The sequence below is a fragment of the Hemitrygon akajei genome, chromosome 24 (assembly GCF_048418815.1).
Source record: "Hemitrygon akajei chromosome 24, sHemAka1.3, whole genome shotgun sequence".
Taxonomy (NCBI): domain Eukaryota; kingdom Metazoa; phylum Chordata; class Chondrichthyes; order Myliobatiformes; family Dasyatidae; genus Hemitrygon; species Hemitrygon akajei.
Genome location: NC_133147.1, coordinates 27,115,415 through 27,142,832, shown reverse-complemented (window position 1 = coordinate 27,142,832; position 27,418 = coordinate 27,115,415). Strand labels below are relative to the sequence as shown.

At 45.2% G+C, this 27,418-nt stretch overlaps 1 protein-coding gene across 4 annotated transcripts in view; it reads right to left on the bottom strand.

The window, feature by feature from the left end:
- Positions 1 to 1,480: 1,480 nt before the first annotated feature.
- The window catches only part of huwe1 (HECT, UBA and WWE domain containing E3 ubiquitin protein ligase 1), a 172,644-nt gene continuing 146,706 nt past the window's right edge, over positions 1,481 to 27,418 (bottom strand). For 2 of the 4 annotated variants that reach the window (XM_073028614.1, XM_073028618.1), the window contains 16 exons: positions 24,676 to 24,945; positions 24,061 to 24,213; positions 23,374 to 23,418; positions 21,792 to 21,919; positions 20,497 to 20,578; positions 20,189 to 20,365; positions 18,823 to 18,991; positions 17,364 to 17,719; positions 15,819 to 16,014; positions 14,023 to 14,190; positions 11,895 to 12,040; positions 10,441 to 10,507; positions 8,393 to 8,607; positions 6,659 to 6,870; positions 4,218 to 4,400; positions 1,482 to 2,927 (listed from right to left, as the gene is read on the bottom strand). In XM_073028614.1, the coding sequence (XP_072884715.1) occupies positions 2,648 to 2,927; positions 4,218 to 4,400; positions 6,659 to 6,870; positions 8,393 to 8,607; positions 10,441 to 10,507; positions 11,895 to 12,040; positions 14,023 to 14,190; positions 15,819 to 16,014; positions 17,364 to 17,719; positions 18,823 to 18,991; positions 20,189 to 20,365; positions 20,497 to 20,578; positions 21,792 to 21,919; positions 23,374 to 23,418; positions 24,061 to 24,213; positions 24,676 to 24,945 (2,847 nt within the window). In that variant the 3' untranslated portion in view covers positions 1,482 to 2,647. Of the gene's footprint in view, positions 2,928 to 4,217; positions 4,401 to 6,658; positions 6,871 to 8,392; positions 8,608 to 10,440; positions 10,508 to 11,894; positions 12,041 to 14,022; positions 14,191 to 15,818; positions 16,015 to 17,363; positions 17,720 to 18,822; positions 18,992 to 20,188; positions 20,366 to 20,496; positions 20,579 to 21,791; positions 21,920 to 23,373; positions 23,419 to 24,060; positions 24,214 to 24,675; positions 24,946 to 27,418 lie in introns of all 4 variants that reach the window. The other 2 variants (XM_073028616.1, XM_073028617.1) reach the window with 2 other exon arrangements.

Sequence of the window (27,418 nt, the reverse complement as noted above, 5' to 3'; positions counted from 1 at the left end):
TCGCGCCACTGAACTAAGTTCCCTCCTTTGTCCAATGAAAGAGAGTAACTGATAAGGACTGGACAGAACATTCATTTGTAATTAAAACTTTGATTTCGTGGACTCTCTTATCTAAGTACAGTTGGCTCTCCTTATCCGCGAGGGATTGGTTCCAGGATCCCTCGCGGATACCAATAAACGTCAAGTCCCTTATTCATCCTGTCTCAATGTGGTGGACCTTAGGACCCAGCAGAACCCCAGACCTTATTTAACCTGTCTCAGTGCGGTGGAAATTAGGACCTGGCAACAGAGCTCTGAATCCGCAGTGTTCCTGTTCACAAAAATAATCACGATTGAAAATAAAGTGGAAATAATAAAGCGATCGGAAAGAGGCGAAACACCATCGGTCATTGGAAAAGGGTTAGGCTACGTCAGTTAATGATCGGAACAATTTTAAAGGATAAAGTGAGAAAGGCCCTGCCCCGATGAAAGCTACGATTATTACTAAGCAACACAGTGCTTTAATTATTGGGTTTTGGGGTTTTGAGTTTTTGATCCTCCACATCAACCCGGCACGGGTGGAGAGCGCACTTGGAAGTGGTCTGTTACTGGATCGAACTCGGGATCTTCTGTTCCTGAGCCTGGCACTGAAACATACGTTCTTAAGTGTTTTATATGCACAGAAATGTAAAAGATATACTACATACTAAAACAAGCGTTTGACTAACTGACGCTAAATAATACCGGATGTACCTGTTCCGACTTACTTAGTAAGAGAACTTAGTTTGTTTCGATCCCGATCCACGATAACCCACGCACATTTTCCCGTATACTTTAAATCATCTCTAGATTACTTATAGTACCTAATACAATGTAAATTCTATGTAGAATATTTGTTATACTGCATTATTTAGGGAATAATGACAAGAAAAAAAAATCTGTACATGATTGAACAACAAGTGTTGGAAGAGCACTTCCGGGTTTTCTCGATTCGCAGTTGGTTGAATTGGCGGATAAGGAGGGCCGACTGTAAGTAAGTTTAGCTCCAACAGACCTGGTGAGAATACCAGTTTCTCCAAGTGCTCTTTGTTTCGCTAGTTCTATAAATTGTAACGTTTCTACGTGTTAAACAGAAGTTCGTCACGAGCCGAGAGAGAGAGAGAGCAAAAAAGAGAGTGAGAGGTATTCTGTCTCTCTGATGCTTGGCTTCGAGCTTCTTGCTGGCTGAATTCGAACAAATAAATTGGTGAAAGGATAAAGTACTTGATCCAGCGAATTTAAGTTTACATCTGGAGAAGAATGCAAGGACCCTTGTCTCTGTTCATCCGGAGAGCTGCATAGCAGATGACTCTCCGATTTGTGGGCTATTGCCAGGGGCAGATGCAGAGACAAATATTGCATGCAGCTGGAAGGTCAACTCGTAGAAAGACAGTCTCTGGACTTGGACTACAATACCAAGCAGCAGTATCCGACTATTCAGCCCACTGAGTCTGCTCCACTCTGACTTGTTGGGACTTCCAGTGCAGCAAGACATCCTTAAGGGATTGCTACAGACTGGCACATACCAGACTCTAGGATGACAGGCAGAGGGATGTACTGAAGCTAAGTGTAGCCAATGCAAAGGCTTCATGGGGAAGTACTGCAGTAAAGGCTCCTTTTGTTACCAGATATGTAGGGGCTGAGTCAGGTGGGGAAGTCCATCAAATTAAGTACCACTCCAGAGGGCCAGATGAGTGACAATGGTGCTAAATACAGCTTAGCAAAACTATGAATACTTTGTCCAAATTGTACTTACACTCAGCGGCCACTTTATTCAGTACACCTGTATGTTAATACAAACATCTGATCAGCCAATCATTTGGCAGCAACACAATGCAGAAAAGCATGCAGGCATAGTCAAGAGGTTCAGATCAAACAACAGAATGGGGAAGAAATGTGATCTAATTGACTTTGACTGGGGAATGATTGTTGGTGCCAGATGGGGTAATTTGAGTATCTCAGAAATTACTGACCTTCTGGGAATTTCATACACAACATTCTTCAGAGTTTACAAAGAATGGTGCAAAAAACAAAAACAAAAATTCCAGTGAGCGGTAGTACTGTGGGTGAACACACCTTGTCAACGAGAGAGGCCAAAGGAGAATGGCCAGACTGGTTCAAGCTGATCAGAAGGCGACAGTAACTCAAATAACCACACATTGGAATAGTGGCTGCAGAATAGTGGTCTCGAAATGCACAATACGTTGAACTACAGCAGCAGAAGAACATGAACGTACATTCAATAACCACTTCAATATGTACACGAGGGACCTAATAGAATAGCCAAAGTGACTTGTTTTTTTTTGTTCTAACGGTTTTCTTATAAAAATTACACCTATCTTCTAAGTGCTGTGCATGTAACAATAACACAGGGAAGTCTTTCATTATGTCTGTGCAGACGTGTACATGTACTCAAGACAATAAATTCAACTTTAAACTTAACTTCTGCATGAAATGATCTGAATTGTATTTATTGTCTGGTATTTATTTAGAGTTACTGCGCAGAATAGTCCCTTCCAGCTCAATGAGTCACACTGCCCCAACAAACCTAGCCTAATCACAGGACAATTTACAATGACCAATTGAACTACTAACCAGTACATCTTCGAACTGTGGGAGGAAAGCGGAGCTACCGTGATGTCTTGATGGCATGTGGAACTATTCTCTGCACCTCAGTACACCTGACCATAACATACTGGCCACCAATTAGTTTGAGGTGCATTACTGGACACTCACCGGCTTCTGGCTGATTGCCATTAGCGTCGCTGCTGGTGATGTTCGTATCCTGCTCCGATTTGTTCTTACTCGAGGCGTTCTTGCTGCCGAAGAGACTGCTTGGCTGGTTGACGATGCGAGACAGTGTCTCTAGAGGCTTCAGGGCAGCATTCACAGTGTTCGCCATGTTGGGGCTAGAACAAAGTAATACACTCAGCTAAATCATTCTACTGCATGATGACAGGACAAGTACTTGCACAAAGTGGAATAAAAGTGTAGTAACCATGTCAAGTACGAGGTTCTTTATTTCTTATTTATTTATTGATCAATTGATCAAGATGCAGTGTGGAACAGACCCTTCTGGTCCAACTAGCCGCACTGCCTAACAACCTATCTATTTAACGCTAGACTAATCACAGAACAATTTACAATGGCCAATTCACCCACTAAAGAGTACGTCTTTGTACTCTGGAAAGCACCTAGAGCACCAGGAGGAAGCCCATGCGATCACAGGATACGAACTCCTTACAGGTGGTGTTGTAATTGAACTCCGAACTCTGACACTTGAGCTCTAATGGCATCACGCTAACTGCTATGCAACGTGGTGCCCTAAGGGGTCATCTATTGGTGGGTCCACAGGGTACTGTAGATGTGAATCCTCGATCCACATATTCTGATGCACTGTTGGCATGGGTAAGTGGTGGCTGTGGATCATGATTGGGTCAACAAGTGACACAGCTGCTGCCTCAGGTTAAACTCTGGCCTCTGGTGCCGTGCGAGGAGTTTGTATATCTTCTCTGTTCCCGTGTGAGTATCCCTAAAACACAAATTAATTTCTTTGATCACAGTAAATTGCCCCGTGTGTTGGTGAGTGGCAGAATCTTGGGCAGGGGGTGGGGGGGTAAGACTTGGGCAGAATGAATAAAAGTATAATTAATGTAGGATTGATGCAGAAGGATAACAGCTCACCAGTACAGACCTGGCAGGTAGAAGGACTGAGTTCTGTGACAGGATGGTTACAGTGGCTAACCTGTGCTGTACTGCATACCTTATGAAGGCCAATGTGACAAAAGCTTTTTTTCTTTACGACCTTTTTTTTTCTATCTGTGTTGCCACCTTCAAGAAATTATGGATCTGTATTCCAAGCTTCTCTGTTCTACCGCTCTCCAATTCCCTACCCTTCACTGTGTAAGCCCTACACTGGTTACCCTCCCTACATGCAACACCTCACACTTGACTCCATTGAATTTCTTAAGACATTGGAACAGAATTAGGCCATTTGACTTGTCTTGATTGTTCCAACTCCATCTGAATTTTAGCAATGCGGTTATCACATTGATTACATTAAACTAAAGTAAGAAATTTTGTTCGTTCTTAGTGTAAAAGATTGTTTTTCTTGTGAATGCTACTTATGCTGCAAGGAAGCTTTTCTTTCACTCGTACGGACATGCTTTGATTTTTGCTGTGACGGGGCGGGAAGTTACCTTGACAGGTCCAGGCTGTGCGGAACTCGAGCCAGGTCATTCACTAGCCCCTTCTTGAGGAAGAGCCGAATGATGTTGTTCATGCCGTTGTGTTGTGTCTTGACGGCATTGCTGCTGTAGAAACTCGAGGTGGACGGACAGGACTCCATGATGGTACTGATGATGCACATCACCGCCTGCAACCTGGAGGAAGGAACCAGAGGTGGAACAAGGTCAAGCTACTGACCTCCCAGGCAGGTGAGAGGCTACATTATTTATTAAAGTTTAGAGATGCAGTACAGTAAGACCTAATGAGCCTGTGCCGCCCAATTACACCCCCATGATCAATTGCCTTACAGATTTTTGGATGTGAGAGGATATCGTCAGACAGAAGGCAGAAGAACTCTAGGACTGGGTAATAACTTCCTCCCCCCGATAATTTAATACCCTACTGCCAGCCAACATACAAGTACACCCTGTCTGAACGACCCGCCCCACTCCAATACACAGACACTCTCATTCGGCACTGGTCACGTTTCATTGTCTATTGCTGCTGTTTCACATATTTATATGACTGCTTGTTTTATTATAATAGTGCCAGGAACATTATATTGATTTTATATAAATAAGCTTTGCACTTTATGTCAACCCGTCAGGCCATGCTACTCATGGACTTGTGCCAATATTATTTTGTTACTGTATGTGCTAGACCGTAACTATACGTGCTGTATGCACTGTGGTCTGCACCTTGACCCCAAAAGAAAGATGTTTCATTCAGCAGTCTACATGCGTATGGTTGAATGACAGCAAACTTGAACTTAGAACTGGAACACCCAGAGGAAGGCCACGCAGACACCAGGCAAAAGTAGAATGTCCTTCCAGATAGTGGTCAAGATTGAGCTTATACACTTAGGAGAGGGTCCAAATCAATAGTGGTGGCATGCCCACCTCTAATATAACTACTGTTGACCCAACTGCAACTGCAGCACACATTGTTCCCTCTCTTATTGGGAATCTCCTCTCACTCTCTTAGTGGGAATCTCTCACTCTATTTCAAAGATAAAGTGGCCTTCGCGTCCACTTCCCAAATTGCAAAAGCCAACAAAGAGACTCCCCATTTAGATACGGCATGGTAATAGGCCCTCTGTCCCAAAGAGCCTGTGCTGCCCAATTACACCCATGTGGCCAATTAACCTACTAACCCACAAGTCTTTTGGAATATGAGAGGAAAGTGGACGGCCAGAGAAAAGCAATGCAGTCACAGGGAGAACGTACAGACAGTGGTGTGAATTGAACCGGGATCACTTGTGCTGTAATAACGTTGCACTAACTTGTCAGCCATGGCTGCCAGCTCATCTAGAAGGAAAACTCTGATCTCAAACCTCCGCTGCTTTTCATTTATACTCACTCATGAAGGCTTTGGGAGTAAACCTTCCCAAAGGAGGGAAAAAAATCAGGACTGGAGTCCCTAAGGTAGTCCTACGTTGAGTTCAACACAGATTGGCAACTTCTGTGACACTGCTGGTGCCAAACTATTGGTCTCTGCTATTCCTTTGGGTCCGTCAGATGCATGGAGAGGGGGAGCTTGCTACGTGGGTAACAGCTTGCTCTCCATATCATAGAGCCCTGGCTTGCGCATCCAGACAACTAGGACCATGGTCAATGTTGACTGACGGAGGCCTCATCGTCATCATGACCACTTTGCACAATGATGGACAATCTTTGGTTCTAATTTTGTCTTTCTTTGCATAATTTTGTACAATTTAAGACAAATCTATGCTTTTCTAGCGAATGCTGCTATATGATGCTGTGTGCTTGAGGTGCTGCTGCCTGAAGTTTTTCCACAGCATGTGACCATAGATTTGATTTTCAACCGATCCCCACCAGGATCAAGGCATTACAATGCAGTGAGATACCATCGGGAGTAGAATAAGCCGCTGCATCTCAGTTTAAAAAAATCAAAATAAGACGTAGCGTGAGCCACTCATTAATAAACACAAAGTACACTGCAGATGCTGTGGTCAAATCAAGACGTACAAACTTTGGTTGGAGGAACAACATCTCATATACCGTCTGGGTAGTCTCCAGCCCCTTGGTATGAACATCGAATTCTCCAACTTCCAGTAATTCCCTCCCTCTCCCTTCCCCCATCCCACCTTCACTCTTGTCTCCTCTTCTAGCTGCCTATCACCTCTCATGACTCTGCCTTCTTCTACTACCCATAGTGCTTTCCCCTTAAGATTCCTTCTTCACCTCTCCTGCCTATCCCCTCCCCCACTCCTTGATCTTTCCTCTGATTGGTTTTCCACCCCCACCTTCTTTATAGGGCCCCTGCCCCCTCCTTCTTTAGTCCTGGCGAAGGGTCTCGACCTGAAACGTTGACTGCTTATTTCAACGGATGCAGCCCAACCTGCTGAGTTCATCCAGCTTTTTTGTACGCCTTGATGTGAGCCACTCATTACCTGGCATGCTTTTCCGTGCTCTCTGCCATTGCCAGTGCTCTGCTGAGGGCTGCTTTGACTTCATTGACTAGCGCGGCCTGAGCCTCTGTGCTTTGTGTCGCTGCTGCCAGGCTGGCCAGGAAGAGGCGGGCCAGTGCTGGGGTGTCCTTGTCCCCCACGTTCTGGGTCTGGGGCAGAAGGTGATCCAGGACAAAAGCCAGCACACTACAATCCTGCCACAGGAACAAGAATTCACAAAGATTAGGAGAAAGGGTAAAGAAGTAACAGATGGAATACAGTGGAAGGAAATGTACAGTCATGCATTTTGGTAGAAGGAATAAAGGCACAGAAGTGCAAAGTGACTTGGGTGTCCTTGTGCAGGACTCCCTAAAAGTTAACTTGCAAGTTGTGTCGTTGGCAAGGAAGGTACGTGCAATGTTGGCGTTCATTTCCAACATACTAGAATATAAAAGCAAGGATGTCATTCTGAGGCTTTATAAGGCATTGCTCAGACCAGACGTGGAGTATTGAGAGCAGGTTTTGGTCTCTTAGCGTGCTGACATTGTAGAGGTCCCATAAGAGGTTTATGAGAACGATTCCGGGAAAGAAAAGTCTACAATCCTCTGCAGACTCTTGCCATCCTAGGCACATTGGAGGGGAGTAAGAGGAGTGTCTGATGGCTCTGGGACTATACTCGCTGGAGTTTATAAGAAATCTCATTGAAACCTACAGAATATTGAAAGGCCAAGATAGAGTAGACATGGAGAGTATGCTTCCTATAATGGAGGGCACAGACTCAGAATACAAGGACTTCCCTTTAGAACAAAAATGAGGAACTTCTTGTGGTGAACATGTGGAATTCATTACCACAGATGGCTGTGGAGGCGAATTCATTGGGCATATTTTAGGTGGAGGTTGATAGATTTTCGATTAGTGTGTCCAAGGTTACGGGCACGGGGGGGGGGGGGGGAGAGAAAGCAGAATAGGGTTGAGAGGGATAATAAATCAGCCATGATTCGATGGAGGAGCAGACTTGATGGGCTGAATGGCCTAATTCTGCTTCTGCATCTTATGGATATTGACAGTATACAGATCTGAGCTGAGAAGTAGCAGATAGAGTTCAACCAGGAAAAGTGTGAGGTGATTCACTTTGGAAGGTTGAATTTGAAGGGTTAATGGCAGGATTCTTAACAGTGTAGAGGGACTTGATAAAGTTGATAGGGTGATTAAGAAAGTCAAGAGGTGACATTGTAACTCAATAAAAACCCTGGTTAGATCAGACTTGTGTTTAGTTCTGGGTTCCTCATTATAGAAATAGTGTAGAAGTTTTAGAGAGGGTGCAGAGGAGATTTACCAGGCTTGCCTTCTGAAGATTGTTAAGTGAGCTGAGGCTTTTCTCTTTGGAGTGAAGGAGGATAACTTGATAAAGGTGTACAAGTAGGTAAGAGGCATAGATTAAGTGGACAGCAAGGGACTTTTACCTGGGACGGAAATGGCTAACACCAGTGGGCAAAATTTTAAGGTGACTGGAGGGAAGTACAGGGGTAAGTTTCCCTACAGAGTAGTGAGTGGGTGGGATGTCCTGCCAGGGGTGGTGATACATTAGCAGATTTGTTGATTTTTAGATACGCACGTGGATGATAAAAAATGGCACAATATTGTGTTCCATTTAAGATCAGAGACATGGGGTTCAGAGTGGAACTGAAGGGAATTTTTTTAATGGAGCCCGCACACGTCCCAAAGTAATTCTCTCACCTCTTTGATGAGTTCGGACTGGCCAGCCGTGTAGTTGTAGCCCGCGATTAGCGTGGCAATGCCGATGTACGAGCGCACCAATTCAGCCAGAAGCCGCAGGATGGTGGATGTCGGCATGAGAGGTTTGGTAGCTTTTGCCTTCTGCTTCCCATCTTCGGACGCTTTATCCCCGTCCTTGTCCTTCTTACCGTCCCGGTTTTCCTCCGGTGTGGAGACTGTGCAGTAAACAAACAGAAAAAGGATTGACACGGTCGTGCAGGACAGACACTCGGAGGAACAGCCTGAAGACCCTCACTCAAACCATTTAGGAACTGCTTCTTTCCCACCACCATTAGATTTCTAAATGACCCATGAACATTATCTCATTTTGTATTATTTTTCTGAAATGTGTAGGATATTTATGTTTTTACATTGTACTGCTCCCACAAAAAAATTAATTTCTATCATAAATTGAAAGTGCAGAGAAAATTCATAAATTGAAGTATTCAGTACAGGACTTGGGACATTACAATTAAGTTGTATAAGATGTTAGTGAGAACAAATTTGGCGTATCATGTGCAGTTCTAATCGCCTTCTTCACTCAGACGGTGGTGCCAGTGTGGAAGAAGTTAAGTGGTGGATGTGGATTCAATTTCAACACTTAATAGAAATTTGAATATGTACACAGATGGAAGGGGTATGGAGAGATGGGGTGCAGATTGATGGGACTATGCAAAGTAAGAGTTTGGCATGGACTAGATGGGCAGAAGGGCCTGCTTCTGGGCTGTAGTGCTTGATGACTGATAAAATCTGACTGTGACAAGATGGCGAAGGCACTCCAGAAGCAAACACACAAAATGGGTTATCAAGTCAACAGGGGTTGTGAGGTTGGGTGATGATAGAGAAAGGGAGAGCAGGGCTTTAAAAGAGTGACATGGAAAGGAGGAATGGAAGTGAAAAGGCACCAGAAAGAGATGAAGAATTGTACAATGGCCATCACAGATAATTGAGATGCTTTAGGATCAGACAGAAATGGAAACCTACTCATCTTTGTTGGGAGTTTGAGGAGATCTGTTCTGAGCAAATTTATATAGTTGCATTCTGACTGGTTGCATCACAGCTTGGTTTGGAGCTTCCAATGTGCCCAGGATGGCAAGAGGCCTCGAAAGGTTGTGGACTCAGCCAGCTCCAACATGGGCACGTCTCCCCACCAACAAAGGCAACTTCAAGAGACGATGCCTCAAGAAGGTGGCGTCCATCAAGAAAGGCTGTTAACATCTGTGACATACTCCCTTCTAGTTAATGCTATCAGGGAGGAGGTACAGGAACCTGAAGACACACACTCAATGAGTCAGGAACAGCTTTTTTCCCTCTGGCATCAGATTTCTGAATGGTCCATGAACACCAATTCTTTATAATTTTACTTTCACTAGTTATTTCTTCTGTAATACAAACTGTTGACAAGACAGTGAAGAGAATTGTACGCAGGTCACTTCCATCATAAGGGTTTATGCTGGTTGTGTTGTGACCGTACTTCTACCAATTTACTGCAATGGGGTTTTAAAAATTTAGATGAAATACAATAACAGGCCCTTCCGGCCAGACACGCCCACGCTGCTTCATTATACCCACGTGACCAATTAAACTGCTAACACATACATCTTTGGAATGTGGAAGGAAACCTGAGCACCGGGAGGAAACCTACATGGTCATAGAAAGAACGTCCATATTCCTTACAGTGGCAGGATTGACCCTGGATGTTGGCGCTGGAACAGCAGTACCCTAACCGCTACGCCCATTATGAACACAGATAAGGGAAACAGCAGGAAACTATTCCCTCCTCTAGATAACAACAGATTTAGGTAAAAGTAAAGAGATGCAAGAGGGATCTCCTTTACTCAGAGTGGTGAGGACCTGGAACGTTGAAGATGAACACTATAATTGTTTAAGACATCGAGTGTAATGGACCAAGAGCTTCGTGAAAGATCGATTGGGAACTGGTATGGACATGGAGCAAAATGTTCCATTTCCATGCTGTATAACCCATGATCTCCACAAATGAGACTTACCTTCTCCTTGAGAAGTACCAGGCTGGCTGGCATCAGTCGCTGCACTGTCTGCGACAAAGACCTGGGTCTGAAAGAAATAATGTAGAGTTAAAAAATCTTACAGCTTCAAAATGCATCAACTTTACCTCTCTTTCTGAAGCACAGCTCAGAAACCAATGCAGGACAGGTCTGTTGCTGTATAATACTTTAACACCGGAGTTCAGAACTGGTAGGGACGATCTGTCAGTTTTACACCAGGTGTGCTGCCTTTATGGCAGTTATTTAGTTTATAATATTTTCGCTTAGTAATTTGTTAGCATTTTTTAGTTAAAGTTAGGATTGTTTAAGTAAATTCATTTGTAATATATCGCGGCTGCGATGACGTCACATCCGGTTTCGCCGCGTCTTGTGGGAAAATACCGGTTTGGGATAAATGCAAGGGTGGGGGTCGCTCACATGTGGCAGTCCAGCGCGAGCAGTTGTTCCCTACGCACCAAAAACACAGTGAAAGCAACGCTGTAAGTCGTTAGATAATCGATATGTTGAATTAAAATGTTAACGCCCATTCTGTGAAAAGTAACGACGGTCGATAAGGTTTATGTTTTCGTTAGTTAAAGAGTCGGGATAGTTTGTGTTGAAGTGTATTTAAAGCAGTCAATGGAGCAGGTAGATTCTGACTGTATGCTGCACTTTAATGTAATGTAGTTATTGTAGTTTTACCTTTGCAAGTATTCACAATGTAAATGTGATATTTAGAAGGAAACAAACACTGTACCCATCTTGTATTGTTTTATCAACAGTTTTCACCATACGTTAATGTGAAGAGTGAACAGTAAATGGTTAATCTTACTGCGACCTTGTTTTCATTGACTCCGGTTTACCTCGACGTTTAATTCGGGTCCGTTACACCCGAGCGAGAACGTTACACCAGGGTAGAGTACCGGTGAGGATGTTCTGTTATTGTGTAATACTTGGATATGGTACCGATAAAGACAGGTCTGTCACTATATAACATCGGGGTACAGTACTGGCGAAAGGTGGTCTTTCACTGTATAACATTGGGGTGCAGAACCGTTGGGGATTGGTTATTGCTCTGTACCCTGGCGTTATAGTGACAGACCTGCTCCCTCCATCAGTATTCTTCCTCTGGGAAACAATAAACATTAAATGTAGCAGCTTCCATACTACAGCAGTATAACGGACCACTCCACCATGACCAGTACCTCATGTTATGCCAGGAGAGAACCATTCCCATCAACTGGCCCTGTATAATATTGTGGGATAAACTGCATCCCCCAGAATGGAAGCTTGACACCCCACCCCCTAGCCCGTCTTAACCACCTCTCTCAGTTATTACAGCTCTTCAGTGATAAGGCTCCCACTTTCTTACAAAGAGCGACTGATGAGCAGTGCTCCCTCTACTGGTCATCCACACATCACTTCTCCCCCTCCTACACCACAAGGGGGCTACTTACGTTGATGGTGAAGCTCTGCTGGGAATCGAAGTCACTGCCCTGCCGGGTCAGCGAGCGATACTGCTGGTACATGTCATCACCAACGTCCTGAAGCAGCTGGCTCAGTTCCTGATTGACACTCACCAGCTTCACTTCAACCTTTTCCGCTGCAGGCAGGGAACAGAGAGGAGAGGGTCACTCAGCAGGGCACAAGCTCTTCAGCCCAAGCTGACTCCAAACACACTCATAAAACAACAGACTCATTTTATCCTCATTGCATTCAGCTCCTCTGAGATTCGTCAGCTCAACTATGCATTTTAGGGACAACCTACAGTGGCAAATTCATAAGACCATAAGATTTTGCTCCATCATTCCATCATAGCTGATTTATCTTCCCTTTCGACCTCATTCTCCTGTCTTCTCCCCATAACCTTTGACACTTACTAATCAAGAACTTGTCAATCCCCACTTTACATAGACCCGATGTCTTGACCTCCACAGCCGTCTGTGGCAATGAAATCCACAGATTCACCACCCTCTGGCTAAAGAAATTCATCCACATCTATTTTAAAATGTTATCTTTCCATTCTGAGCTGTGGTCTCTGGTCCTAGACTTTCTCAGAGACCAACAAAGACATGGGACATATACAATGACTTGGCAGCTGACTGAAACAATGAATTCCACATATTCCGTACCCTCTGGCTAAATAAATTCCTCATCTCCATTCTAAATGGCCATCCTTCTATTCTGAGGCCGTCTTCTGGGCATAGCCTCCCCCACCACAGGAAACATCCTCTCCACATCCTCTCTACCAAGGCCTTTCAACATTCGATAGGTTTCAATGAGGTCCCTTCTTATTCCTCTGAGTACAGGCCCAGAGCCATCAAACGCTCTCCATCTGATAAGCCCTTCAAATCCAGAATTATTTGCGTGAACCTCCTTTCAACCCTCTCCAATGTCAGCACATCTTTTCTTATATTAGGGGCCCAAAACTGCTCTCAACACTCCAAGTGAGGTTTCACCAGCATAAACCGTCAGCATTACACCTTTACTTTTTTTATATATTCTAGTCTCTTGAAATATTGTATTTGCCTTTCTTACCACCAACTCAAACTGCAAGTTAACTTTTAGGAAATTTGCACAAGGATTCCCAAGTCCCTTTGCACCTCAGATTTCTGAATTTTCTCCCAATTTAGAAAGTAGCCTGCAGCTTTATTCCTTCTTTAAAGTTCATGATCATAAACACTTCCCAACACTTTATTCCATCTGCCATTTCTTTGCCTGTTGGTGCAGGGGCAAAGTTTCAAGATTTCTGGATCTCCGACTAAAGAACATACCATTCACCTTCCAAAATGCCTAATTTAATCACACATTGATTTCCAGTCATTTATGGACAAACACTATTCAATGTCAACACAATCCAATTTATCATCTCGAAAAAAGACATTCTGCTTTTCTGTAGAATCTGCACAGACACAGGCCCTTCAGCCCAACTCGTGCATGCTGACCAAGTTAATGATGAGAAGGAATTTCTTAAGCCAGAGGGTGGTGAATCTGTGGAATTCATTGTAATGGACGGCTGTGGAGGTCAAGTCACTGGGCACATTTAAAGCCTAGGTTGATAGGCTCATGATTGGTTAAGTGCATCCAAGGGCATCGGGAGTATTCCTTCCCCTTGACCTCACCCTATTGCTCCTCCCATTCATCCGAATTACTGACTTTATACTGGGCTTGGAAGCTCTCTGTTGCTCTGCTAATTCTAAGCTACTGTACCCCTTCAAGCAGTTAGCCAGCCTGACAGTCCTTGTTCCTATTCACCCTGTTTTCTCAGTGAGTGTCAGTGTAGGGAGCTGACACTCACTGAGAAAACAGGGTGAATAAGAACAAGGACCGTCAGGCTGGCTAACTGCTCTTTCCCAGTGCACAACCTGTACACTCTATTTATGACAGAGCTAGCAGCATTATACAAAATTTAACACATATTTAACTGCTTGTTGAAAAAGCACTTTATGCCAATTTGCATAAAGAATTCTTTTTATCTGTCAATATTATTTCCTGTGCTATATACACTGTGTTTTGGATCTTGATCCAGAGGAACATCACTTTGTATGGTTGAATGACAATAAAGTTGAACTGGAAAGAACATACCTTCATCGGGAGCGTGATAAGCCGATAGTGCGTTCAGCATGTCATAAATGACCTCCTTGATGGTGTCTGGGATGGTCGGAAGCGCCGAGGGCTTCACTGGGGTGGTTTTCACCAGCTGCACGGCATTGGGACCCTTGATGCGCAAATTCTCGAACTCATCATCAGAGGCTAAAGTGACACAGAAAAGAAGACCTTTCAGCTTACTAGTGAAAGCCAGGGCCAAATAACACATTGCTGAAGCAATCCAGTCCTGGCCCTAAACACTCTCAATGTAGAAAATGTAGTTGTTGGTTTATTATTGTTACACGAGAAAACCCTTTGTTTGCATGCCATCTAGGCAGATTATTCCATACAGAAATACATTGAGGAAATAAAGAGAAAACAGAATGGAGGTCATAAACACAAGAGTAACACACTCAAATGCTGGAGTAACTCAACAGGACAGACAGTATCTATGGAGAGGATAGTCAACACTTCAGGCAGAGACCTTCAACATGATGAATGATCTTGATAAAGGGCCTTGGCTTGAAATGTCAACTGCTTATTCCTCTCCAAAGATGCTGCCTGACCTGCTGAGATCTACCAATATTTAAAATAAAAATTTAGAGATACAGCCCTTCTTGGGAATTGGTCCTTCTGGAACACTGAGCCACGCCGCCCAGTGATTTTAACCTTAGCTGATTTACAATGACAAATTAACCTACTAACCTGGACCTCTTTGGAATGAGAGGATACAAAGAAACATACAAACTTGCTTACAGAGGATGTGGGAATTGAACTTTCATGCCGCATGCTGTAATAGTATTGTGCCAATTGCTACTCTACTGTAGCACCCCATCTTCCATGTTACTCTTAGAATACAGTGTTTCAGCAGCACAGGTAGACCAAGTCAAAGGGCCACGACGAGGTAGAATGGGAGATCTAAAGTTATAAGCACCAGCAACCAGAATTCAATTCCCACTGCCATCAGTAAGGAGCTTGTATATTCTCTCTGTACTATGGGTGCTTTAGTTCGTTCCCACATCCCAGAGAAGTATGGCTTAGGGTGAGTTAAGTTGTGGACATGCCCCCAGCTTATCACTGGACTGCGTTAGTCCTTGAGCAAACAACATATTTCCCTGTATGTTTCAATGTATATGTATCAAAAAAATTTTTTAAGCCGATCTTTAATCTTTAAGGACACGCGAAGCCTGGCAACAGTGGGATAGAGCCCGACCTCATCTGGTTTTGGCTTATTTCATTAATCACCCTCATTCCAAGCTGCCCAGTCCTGTGAAAAAGACTGTTATCAATCCCCTCACAATTCCTGTGTTTTGATCAGACCTCCGAGTAAACCCCACTGTTCCAAAGTGGATATCCCCTCCCAAAGAACTAAAACTCACCACCCACCCACATCACAGCATTAGAGTCATAGAACAGAACGGAACAGAAACAGGCTCCTCAATCATCAGGTTCTTGGATCAGAGGGGATAATGTCACTTTGCATTCAACATCTAATTGAAATGCTCCCATAACCTATTGACTCACTTTCAAGGGTCGTTCATTTTATGTTCTTGATACTTATTGCCTATTTATTTATTATTTCTTTCTTTTTCTATTGCAGTTTGTTGTCTTTTGCACACTGGATGAATGCTCAAGTTGGTGCGATCTTTCATTGATTCCGTTATGGTTTTTATTCTATTATGGATTTATTGAGTATGCCCGCTAGAAAATGAAACTCAGGGTTGTATATGGTGACATACATGTACTGTGACCTTTGATGTGTTTCAAGTAAAAGCATCTTGATCTTAACTTACCGGTTCCATTTCCTCGTGGGGCGGGAAGGGCTATCCTTATGCAATTCTTTGCCACCTCAGTGAAGATGTCAGGGTTCCTGCAGGCAGCTGGGCCCAAGACCCTCAGGATATAATTGATCTCCCGGGAGCCCAGGCTCCCCGACACCACGCCGGAGGTCGTGCTGCCAGCACCGCTAGTGGCAGCTGAGCGTACCACCTGGCAGAGAGAGAAATGCCATTTCAGAACGCAGGGAAATATCATTCGGGGTGCACGGGCCAGATACACAGGACCTCATTAGAGCGTGTGGTGGGTCATGTTTAACCAGTTTTTTTCTTTTGAGAGGATTACCAGGAAACTGATGAAGGAAAGGCTGTAGGTGTTGCCTACAAGGACTTTTAGCAAGATTTTTAACAAGTTACAGCATGGGAGATTGGTTAAGAATGCTCAGTCGCTTGGCACGCAGGTGGGTGATTGTGTGGTGAATTAACTGGGTTCCTTTGCACGGAGCGCTCTCCTTTGCCACAGGCTATTGAGTGGGCATGTTTTTTGTCTCGGCGGCCTCACTTCATTCCCACACTGTAACCTGCCCAGCGGGAACCTTGACGAACAGGACTCAGTAAGAACAGTTAATCCTTCAGCTCTGTTGCCATTCTTATGCCGCATGATATGTAAAAGGCACTGGCTTTGCCAACCGTGGCAGTTCAATGGGAAGTGTCCCAATACGTTTTGTGGTAATCAGAGAATGATTCCAGTTCAGCTGACAGAAGGCATTTTCTGCATTGAAGAGAAAAGGGCCAAGAATTTAGTGGATTTCCAAGTTTGGGGTTTGGACTAACTGCCATTGATGATGTCAAGAGCATAGAGGCAGGGCAAGAAGAAACAGAGCTTTGAGGGAGAAGCCAATTGAGGAATTTGACTACCATCTGCATTTTAAAATCAACTGGTGTGGGAGGTCAAAACTGAGAAGCAAATGTGAATGGGAAGTGTACAATGAGGGCAGGAGGTGCAGAAATTTGGATGAGTTCAGGCTGGCAGAGGCAGGATGTTAGCCAAGAGAATGAGGGTGATAGCAAGTGAAGCCAAGGAGATGGCTGCTGCATTGGCGACCTGGGTTTAAAGCTGACATGTCGCAGCCTGTGTCTACATGTGCTGCGACCACATGGGCCTATTCTGATGGCTTAACTCGAGCTACAGTTCCCTCCTACATCCCAATGATATGTAGGCCAGAAGGATAATTGGCCGATGAGAACTGCCTCCATTTTAGGGAAGTATGGTAGAATCTGGGAAAGATTATTAGAAAGTGGGGAGAATGCCATTTGGAGTCTAGAACCCCTCACTTCAAGCTGGCATAAACACAGTAGGTCAAATGGACACTCAAAGAAATTCAGAACAGTGGGAGCAGCCTCAAGTGGTAGAAAGGATGGGATGGTTCGGGCACACGCCACTGCTGACCTTTTCCATGTTTTTACACACCAACGCCCCCCCCCCCCATACACCTCGAGCCCCCCTCCCACAGTACTAAGAGTACTAATGCTGGAATGGGATGGTGGTGGGCTGCGGCCTACCTTCTCCATGGTGTGCTTGAGCGTGCAGGGGTCCTCGATGACGTGCCGGAAGAGTAGGGTGACGAGTGGTGTGAAACCGTTGAAGCCGGAGCCCTGGGTCAGGCTCAGGATCATGCGGGTGCTGCCCAGCTCAGCAAACATCAGGGCACACTTGTGCTCACGGGTCAGCCGCAGGCAGAGGCGCAGGGTGGCGTGCAATGTGTCGGGGTCCACTGGAACGCTGATCATGCTGACGCATGAGCGAATCAGCACCGTCATCTGCTCCTCGGTCAGTCCCTGGATGACGATGTCATTAGCCTTCACCTCTTCCCTCGGCTCCTTCTCCGCTGTGGGCTCGGGCGGGGGAGGCTCTGCATCTTAAAAAGGACAACAAACATAAACAATTTTCTTTTGTTTGTCCACAAGCTGTCGTTGAATGGAGGGACCTGGGAGAACAAGTCCCTGGTTTCCTGTAGGCAGGGTGGAGAAGTGAGCGTTTAGTCAGGGCACCGAGCTGTGTCCCCGTTATCTCTGACGCCTTGACTAATCTACAAGCTATCAACCTCCCATTTTACCACTGAGCACATCCACAAGAAGGCAGTATTCATCAAAGACCTCACAACCCAAGCCATGTCCACCTCTTGCTATGACCAATGGGGAGGTGGTACAGGAGCTTTAGATCCCACACTAATACCATATACCATCAGGCTCCTGAACCGATGTGGATGACTTCACTCAGTTCAATGCTGAACTGACTCCAGACACTACCAACTCACTTTCAAGGACTATAGTTCACGTTCTCAGTACTATTTTATTTGCTTATATTTTTTTAAATTATGTGCGCGATTTGCCCTCTTTTGCACTTTGGATGTTTGTTAGTCGTAGTTAAGAATAGATTTTCATAAATTCTATGCATTTCTTTATTTTCCTGTAAATGTCAACAATAAACCATTGATATATACATATTTTGACAATAAATTTACTTCAAATTTTAAAATATACTGAATGACTTGGCCTCCACAGCTGTCTGTGGAAATGAATTTCACAGATTCACCACCATCTGGCTAAAGAAATTCCTCATCTTTGCTCTAAAGGGATGTTCTTCTACTCTGAGTCTGCGCCCTCTGGTCCTAGACTATCACAACCTCCCAATGTTGAAAACATCCTCTCCACATTCTTTCGATCTAGGCTTCGTATTTATTCGATAGGTTTCAATGAGACCACACCCTCCACCATTCTTCTAAACTTCAGCAATTCTAAAAGGATGTTTTGGATTCAAGATTGTCTCTCGGATCCTACACTCTCTAACTGCTGACAGGCAGCAGTAGGAATTGGCACTGTGAAGTGTTAAACTAGCTGCTACACTACGGTGCAGCCCATGTATGGTCTTGACCCAAAATGCTGACAGTTCCTCTCTTCCCGCAGACACTGCTCAGCCTACTGAGACTTCCAGCAGGTTGTTTGCTGCTGGACATCTTACCAGAGGTTTTCTCTTCGGCGGGTTTGGGCTCAGGTTCTTTCCCCTCTTCCAGGGTCTTCTCCAGGTCCTGGACAAACTGTGAGCTGCTTGTCTTGGAGTTAGTCTCCTTCCTTGTCAGCCGTTGCAGAGTCAACATCACCGGCCGCCTGTTTCCTGTCTCTTCATTCACCTAAGGAGCAGGTTTTAGACAGTGTGGGTGTGGGTAAACTGCAGACAGCAGTTTATGGCAATATTAAAGGAGAAACATGTTGGTGTTTTTATGGAGCTTTTCATCTTCAAGTGTTTTACAACCCCTGGACTACATGATGGCCAAAGGCATCACTGTACCTGTACATTGTGGTTCAACTCCCTGGGGTGCTCAACTTATTATCCAGTCGTCTTTGGGATGTGGAGGGAAATCGGAGCACCCGGAGATTTAAAAAAAATAAAGTGACAGAGAGAACGTACAAACCCTTTACAGACAGCAAGTAATTAAATCACAGTCACTGGCGCTATAATAGCGTTACACTGACTACTACGCTAAACGTGTTGCGTTTTAGATTTTTATTGGTCACATGTACCAAGATACAGTGAAATACCTGTCTTGCATACTGTTCGAACAGATCAGATCATTACGCAGTGCATCGAGGTAGAACAAGGCAAAACAATAACAATACAGTATAAAAGCTACACAGAATGGTGCAGGTAAACAACAGCACGCAAGATCCCAACAAGGTATTTAGACAGAAACTTAGTAGGCAAGGCATAGAAATATATAATTCTAATAATGGAGGCAAATGTGATGGGTCAGTATAGACATGGTGGGCCAAAGGGCTTGCTTCTGTGCTGTACAGCTCCGAATACAGGTCACCCGTGGGTTATAGCAATTTTGCCCTTAGAAAATTAACAAATCACTATCAGGAAAAAATAATATCCTTACAGAAAAACAAAAAGAAGATAAACCTTGGTAATTTTTGTCAAATTATGGAAAATAGCGATATGGACGTGTTTTCTTGGCACGCAACTCCTCTCTAACGCAGATACTTGCATGCCTGAAGATTGCTATTTGTGAGCTCCACGCACCTTTAACCTCGGTAGTTTTTTGGGACGGAATGCCTAGTTAATTATTTTACGTTATTGATAAATAATAACCTGCCTGTGGAATGGCCTTCTTGCCTGGCCGTTCCATCACCTACATGGGGTTGGGGGCCTTGGAGTTGGATAAAAAGTTGGCACAAAACTGTGGGCCGAGAGGTCTGTATTGGGCTGTATTGTATGACTTTCTATACATCTTCCCATCACTCCCATTTCTCGCAGACCCCTGAAGTCCGTTTGACTTTGTCCCCCTTTCACCAAGTGCCCGTTGGGTGCTCGGGGGCACACTTACCTGCACCATGGTGTTGAACTGCACAGTGTAGCGCCGCCGGCCGGCCGTGAACCTCACGCTGGTCTCCCCCATCCTCCACGCCGCGTCGATGGTGCTGTTGTTGCTGGCACTGTAACTGCACCACCGCCCCGACCGATCATCAAACCAGCGCCAGTTGTTTCCCGTTGGCTGTAGGAACTGGGCAGGAGAAGGCGGAGGGATAAGCAACACTGCTGAAACCACACCCCTCCACCACACTGGGATGCAAAATGGGAGCGTGCTCCTCGCTCAATGCAGCTGTCAAACCCTGGGAGACATTCAACACTCACCTTGTTCATCTGCGCTCTCCTCTTCGAGGACACTGACATCTTCTCATAGAAGTCTATCAGCAGCAGAACAGGAGTGATCCACCTGAGGGACGGAGTGGGTGGGGAGAGAAAGAGGGCAGTCAAGAAGAACTTCACTTCCAAGCTCTGATCTAAAAGTCAAAGTCCATGCGAGCATGAGGGCTGGTGAGTCAGCAACAAAGCTTGAGCTTCCATCACGGGGGGTCGTAAAGAAAGCTTTTGGCACATCGGCCTTCAGAAATCAACGCATTGAGTACAGGAGACGGGTTGTGAGGTTAACGTTGTATAAGATACTGGTGAGGCCTAATTTGGAACACTGTGTGCAGCTTTGGTCACCTACCTACAGGAAAGATGTAAACAAGGTTGACGGAGTGCAGGATGTTGCCGGGTTTGGGGGACCGAGTTATAAGGAAATATTGAATAGGACGGGACTGTATTCCTAGGAACATAGAAGACCGAGAGAAGATTTGATAGAGGTATACTAAATTATGAGCAGTATAGGTAAAGCAGGCTTTTTCCACTGAGGTTGTGTGGGACTACAACCAGAGGTCATGGGTTAAATGTAAAAGGTGAAAAGTTTAAGAGGAACATGAGGGGGAAACTTCTTCGTTCAGAGGATCATGAGAGGGTGGAATGAGCTGCCAGCACAAATGGAGCACGTGAGCTCGATTTTAACCTTTAAGAGAAGCTTGGATAGGTACACAGATTGTGGGGCTATGGCCCCAGTGCAGGTCAATGGGAGTAGGCAGTTTAAATTGTTTTGGCATGGACTACATGGGCCAAAAGCCCTGTTTCTGTGCTGTACTTCACTACGACTCTGAAGAGATTGAAAGGGAATCAGCCATGCTGGAATGGCAGAGGAGACTTGATGGGCTGAATGGTCACACTCCTTACAGACAGTGGCAGGAATTGAACCCTAGTTGCCTGTACTGTAAAGCTCTCTGCTAACCACTACAGGATCGTGCCACCCTAACTTATAATTTGATTATACACTGCTTATATGGTCTTATGCTGAGGCATGTGTACATATTTTATAAATTACAGACTCGTGAGTGGGTTGAGTTAGAAGTCTGCAAGTGACAAATTACTGGTTTGATTTATGTTTTCCTTGTGAGTACAGCCCTGTGCTTGTAACAATAAACTTGAGGCATGGTAGGAGATTAGAAGGCACTTAAGAGTGTGAGCACACTCCAACTGGAAGTCTAGTAGGAGAAAATTGCCCAGGAGATGAATAAAAGGCACATCTCCCTCACTTCCACCTAACCTCCAGCACTTACTTGGGTGTGTGCACCTCCTTCTGTTCCTTGGCGGCCTGAAGGCACGGTTGGGCCACCTCCAGCAACTTAATCAAGACATCCAGTATACCACTCGTCTCCACAATCCTGGCACAGGTCAGCTTGAGTTCCTGTAACAACAGGCAGGTGGTTTAGAGGCAGTCCCCAGCTCGTCAGCCACAGGCATCCAGTTTTTCAAGCAGGCCAGCTCCCAGCATATAACAAGTGCTCATCACGGGTCAAGAGGCATGGCAACCGCTCTGCTCGTGAATGTAAGGAACTGCAGAGAGCTGTAGACTCAACTCAGCACATCACCGAAACCAGCCTCCCTTCCGTGGATTCTGTCCACACTTCTCACTGCCTTGGTAAAGCAGTTTGAAGAATTAAACACCCCACTCACTGTGGACATTCTTAATTTTCCCCTCTCCCATTGGGCAGAAGAAACAAAAGCTTGTAAGTGAATAACACTGAGCTAAAGGACAGCTTCTACGGCATGCTGATTTAATACTGTTTAACGGCTTCCTAGTATGATAAAATGGACTTGTTTACCTGCACTGAACTGTAACTGTTACACTTTATTCTGCATTATTTTACCTTGTACTGATCAACCAAAAGATCCAAACACTAACCCGTGCCCACACTGCACCAGAAGTCGTGGATCCTGGATCGGCCTCTACAGGCACAAGAGGACCCACCAATAGATAGCTCCTTGGAAGAACATCTTACTCAGCTCGAATGATCACACACTAACTTGTGTTACCGCAATACACTGAGTATGAACAGTATGCACGACTAATTTTCCGCTGTACCTCAGCAATGTCACAATAATAAACTTATTACAATTCTTCTGGTGACCTCTCATAGCTCACACTCTCTAATCCAGACAGCATCCTGGTGAACCTCTTCATACCCTCCCCAAATCCTCCACACACAAGATCCACAGTCCTCCACTCCTTCATTCTCATGTGCCTATCAGACTCTCAAAATCCACTGTCCCACCTGCTTTCACCATAAAACGCAGGAACAGAATCAGGCATTCAGCCCATCGTGCCTGCTACACCAATCCATCATGGCTGAATCATCACCCCTCTCAATCTCATTCGCCTTCCTCCCGTAACCTTTGTCGCCCTTACTAATCAATAACCTATCAACCTCTGCTTAAAATATACCCAATGACTTAGCTTCCAGAGCTGTCTGTGGCAATGAATTCCAGAGTCCTCACCCTCTGGCTACAGAAATTCCTTTTCATTCCTGTTCTAAAGGGATGGCCTTCTATTCTGAGGCTGTGCCCTCTGGTCCTGGACACCCCCACTATGAATGGACTTGTGAATGGGCGGCTTGGCCAGGCCGAGGTGCAAAGCAACCAGGATATCTGCCGCACTCTGAGTAGCCAGAACCTGAGGAGCAGCCTTTCAGATAGTCAAGTAGAGGCCACAACCTCTGGCAGTCCTGACAACAGAAATGGCATGTGGCTGGGTCATCAGGTGCCCATTCACTCTTCTGTCACTGGTGTTCCTGTGACCATCCCTCACACGCTGCTGCCGCTCCAACTTACAAACAGAACAGAAAGGAACCCTGCAGTTACCTGAGGACTGCCTGTACCCTGCAAGGCTTCTTTAGAATTCCCAATCTGTCAAAAAAATAAAGTGTAGTGTAAAACATGGCGCCGGGGCGTGTGGTAGAAGCTGATATGAAAGCAATGCTTAAGAGGGAAGATTCAGATTTATTTATCACAAGTATGCTGAAATATACAGTGAAATATGTTGTTTGGGTTAACATCCAAGGGAGTACTGAGCACAAGTGTCACCACGCATTCCAGTGCCAATGTAGCATACCAACCGCGTTTAAAAGAACACCAGGGAATGGAGAGACATGGACCACATGTAGGCTGTGGGCCTAATGAGATTGGCAGTATGGTCCACACGGACACTTTGCTCAAAAGGGTCTGTTCCTGCTCTGTACTATGTTCTAAAATTGCTGAAGACCACCCAAGCCCAATGAGAGACGACATTCCCCTGTAATCTGCTCTGATTAATCGCTGAGCACTAGGCAGACATATTTCGACATTCCTTGCCAGCTTACAAACGGCCATCCACTGAAACCGGGGAACCACCTCCAACATACCGCACGGGGACCTAATGTGACAACTAACAGTACAGCTCTCCTTCCATCTCTAACACCCACACCATCCTACACTATTCTGCTGGCCCCTCCCCCTGCCCTGAATAAAGGGCCCACTGGCTCTGAAGTACAAAGGATGTGAAGTGGGTACCTCAAACAGCAGCGTGAGCAGCAGGATCCTGGTGGCAAGGTTGGATGCTTGCGGTAGCGTGGCCATCTGGCTCGTCCATTCCGCCACAGTCTTTGTGTCGCTCGTGGTCAGGGGGAGTGCTGCTTTGATGAGGACATTGGCGGCTTCCCATACCTGCAGAGAGAAACAGCATTGATTTGATGCAAATATGTGAAAAATGAAGAATTAACAGAAATCTTATATGTAATTCACTGTCTGCCAACTGGCTTTAATTTTTTTTGGTTTGAATTTGTTCTGGATAATGAACTGTGGAACCATTTGCTGGCTCACGACTGCCATCGGGGACAAGATACAGGAGCCTGAAGGCTCAAACTCAATGCTTTAGTCGAAGCATTTTCCTCTCTGCCATCACATTTTTGAACTGGCCACGAACAGTACCCTGTTTTTCCTCTCTTGCAATTATTATACTATTTTTGTAATTTATGGTAATTTTTCATCTGCCATAAAACTTCAGTGATAATAAAGCTGATACTGAGGACGTGTATGGAAAGAATTTGCCTGCAATAACTTTTCACTGCATCTTGGTACACGTGTAAATAATAGTTACTTTGAAAATTAGTGAACACGGACACTCACCTGCTCCACAACCTGCTTCAGGATCAGGTCCCTGTAGTCAGCTCCGTTGCGCTTGACGGCAGTCATGATCAGATCACAGACGCGGTACACTGTGTCCGGCAGCTCATCCAGCAGGTGGAAGCAGCCGGGCAGCATCTTCTCTGTGAATGCATTGAGCTCGTCTGGCTCCAGGGGCTCGGCGTCCTGGTACCGCTCCAGGCTCTTCACCTCCTCCTCCTCTTGCTTCTCACGGGCCTTGCGCTCCTCCTCCTCCTTGCGACGGGCTGCTTCCTGGGGCGGAAGGGGAGAGAAGTGAGGACTGGGCGCACGGGACAAGTCAGGCGGGTCAGTTCACACAGGAGGAATTGAGACCCGAGGAGGTCACATACAACTACGCCCAAGTGTAAGTATCACCGACACAACAGTACCCACATCAGATCTGAAAGGGTCACAATACAGGTCGTGTCAGAGTTGTAGGATTGGGCTATAAACATTGTTACTTTTCTTGTAGTTTAACTTTCTTATGCTTGTTTTGTGTTTTTATATAAACAGCGAGTTTTCCATTTTGTAGGTGGGTCACGGTCAGGAAGGGGAAGGGGCAGGTACTAGAGAGTACCCCAGTGGCTGTACCCCTTGACAATAAGTACTCATGTTTGAGTACTGTTGGGGGGGACAGCCTACCTGGAGGAAGTGACAGTGGCCGGGCCTCCAGCACAGAGGACGGCCCTGTAGCTCAGAAGGGTAGGGATAGAAGAAAGAGGACCATAGTAATAGGGGACTCGATAGTCAGGGGTTCAGACAGGCGGTTCTGTGGAGGTGATCGGGAGTCCCGGATGGTAGTTTGCCTCCCTGGTGCCAGGGTCCGGGACGTTTCTGATCGCGTCCAAGATATCCTGAAGTGGGAGGGTGAGGAGCCAGAGGTCGTGGTACATGTAGGTACCAATGACATAGGTAGGAAAGGGGAAGAGGTCCTGAAACGAGAGTATAGGGAGTTAGGAAGGCAGTTAAGAAGAAGGACTGCAAAGGTAGTAATCTCGGGATTACTGCCTGTGCCACGCGACAGTGAGAGTAGGAATGGAATTAGGTAGAGGATGAATGCGTGGTTGAGGGATTGGAGCAGGGGGCAGGGATTCAAGTTTCTGGATCATTGGGACCTCTTCTGGGGCAGGCGTGACCTGTTCAAGAAGGACGGGTTACACTTGAATCCTGGGGGGACCAATATCCTAGCGGGGAGGTTTGCTAGGGCTACGGGGCAGACTTTAAACTAGTAAGATGGGGGGGCGGAAATCAATTTGAGGAAACTATGGGAGAGGAGGTTAGTTCACCAGTAGAGCAAGTAAGTAGACCGTGTGTGAGGGAGGACAGGCAGGTGATGGAGGAGGGATACGCTCAGCCCGAAGTTGTAGGGGAGAAGAAAGAAAAGGATAATAAATTTGAATGCATTGCTAGGGATGAAAAGAGAGGAGGAGGTGGAGAGTATCTTAAATGTATCTATTTTAATGCTAGGAGCATTGTAAGAAAGGTGGATGAGCTTAAAGTGTGGATTGATACCTGGAATTATGATGTTGTAGCTATTAGTGAAATATGGTTGCAGGAAGGGTGTGATTGGCAACTAAATATTCCTGGATTTAGTTGCTTCAGGTGTGATAGAGTAGGAGGGGCCAGAGGAGGAGGTGTTGCATTGCTTGTCCGAGAAAATCTTATGGCGGTGCTTTGGAAGGATAGATTACAGAGCTCCTCTAGGGAGGCTATTTGGGTGGAATTGAGGAATGGGAAAGGTGTAGTAACACTGATAGGAGTGTATTATAGGCCACCTAATGGGGAGCGTGAGTTGGAAGAGCAAATGTGTAAGGAGATAGCAGATATTTGTAGTAAACACAAGGTGGTGATTGTGGGAGATTTTAATTTTCCACACATAGATTGGGAAGCTCATTCTGTAAAAGGGCTGGATGGTTTAGAGTTTGTGAAATGTGTGCAGGATAGCTTTTTGCAACAATACATAGAAGTACCGACTAGAGATGGGGCAGTGTTGGATCTCCTGTTAGGGAATGCGATAGGTCAGCTGACAGATGTATGTGTTGGGGAGCACTTCGGGTCCAGTGATCACAATAGCATTAGCTTCAATATAATTATGGAGAAGGACAGGACTGGACCTAGAGTTGAGATTTTTGATTGGAGAAAGGCTAACTTTGAGGAGATGCGAAGGGATTTAGAGAGAGTGGAATGGGTCAAGTTGTTTTATGGGAAGGATGTAATAGAGAAATGGAGGTCATTTAAGGGTGAAATTATGAGGGTACAGAATCTTTATGTTCCTGTTCGGTTGAAAGGAAAGGTTAAAGGTTTGAAAGCGCCATGGTTTTCAAGGGATATTAGAAACTTGGTTCGAAAAAAGAGGGATGTCTACAATAGATATAGGCAGCATGGAGTAAAGGAATTGCTCGAGGAATATAAAGAATGTAAAAGGAAACTTAAGAAAGAGATTAGAAAAGCTAAAAGAAGTTACGAGTTTGGTTTGGCAAATAAGGTGGAAGTAAATCCGAAAGGCTTCTACAGTTATATTAAAAGCAAGAGGATAGTGAGGGATAAAATTGGTCCCTTAGAGAATCAGGGTGGTCAGCTATGTGTGGAGCCGAGGGAGATGGGAGAGATTTTGAACGATTTCTTCTCTTCGGTATTCACTAAGGAGAAGGATATTGAATGGTGTAAGGTGTGGGAAACAAGTAAGGAAGTTATGGAACCTATGACAATTAAAGAGGTGGAAGTA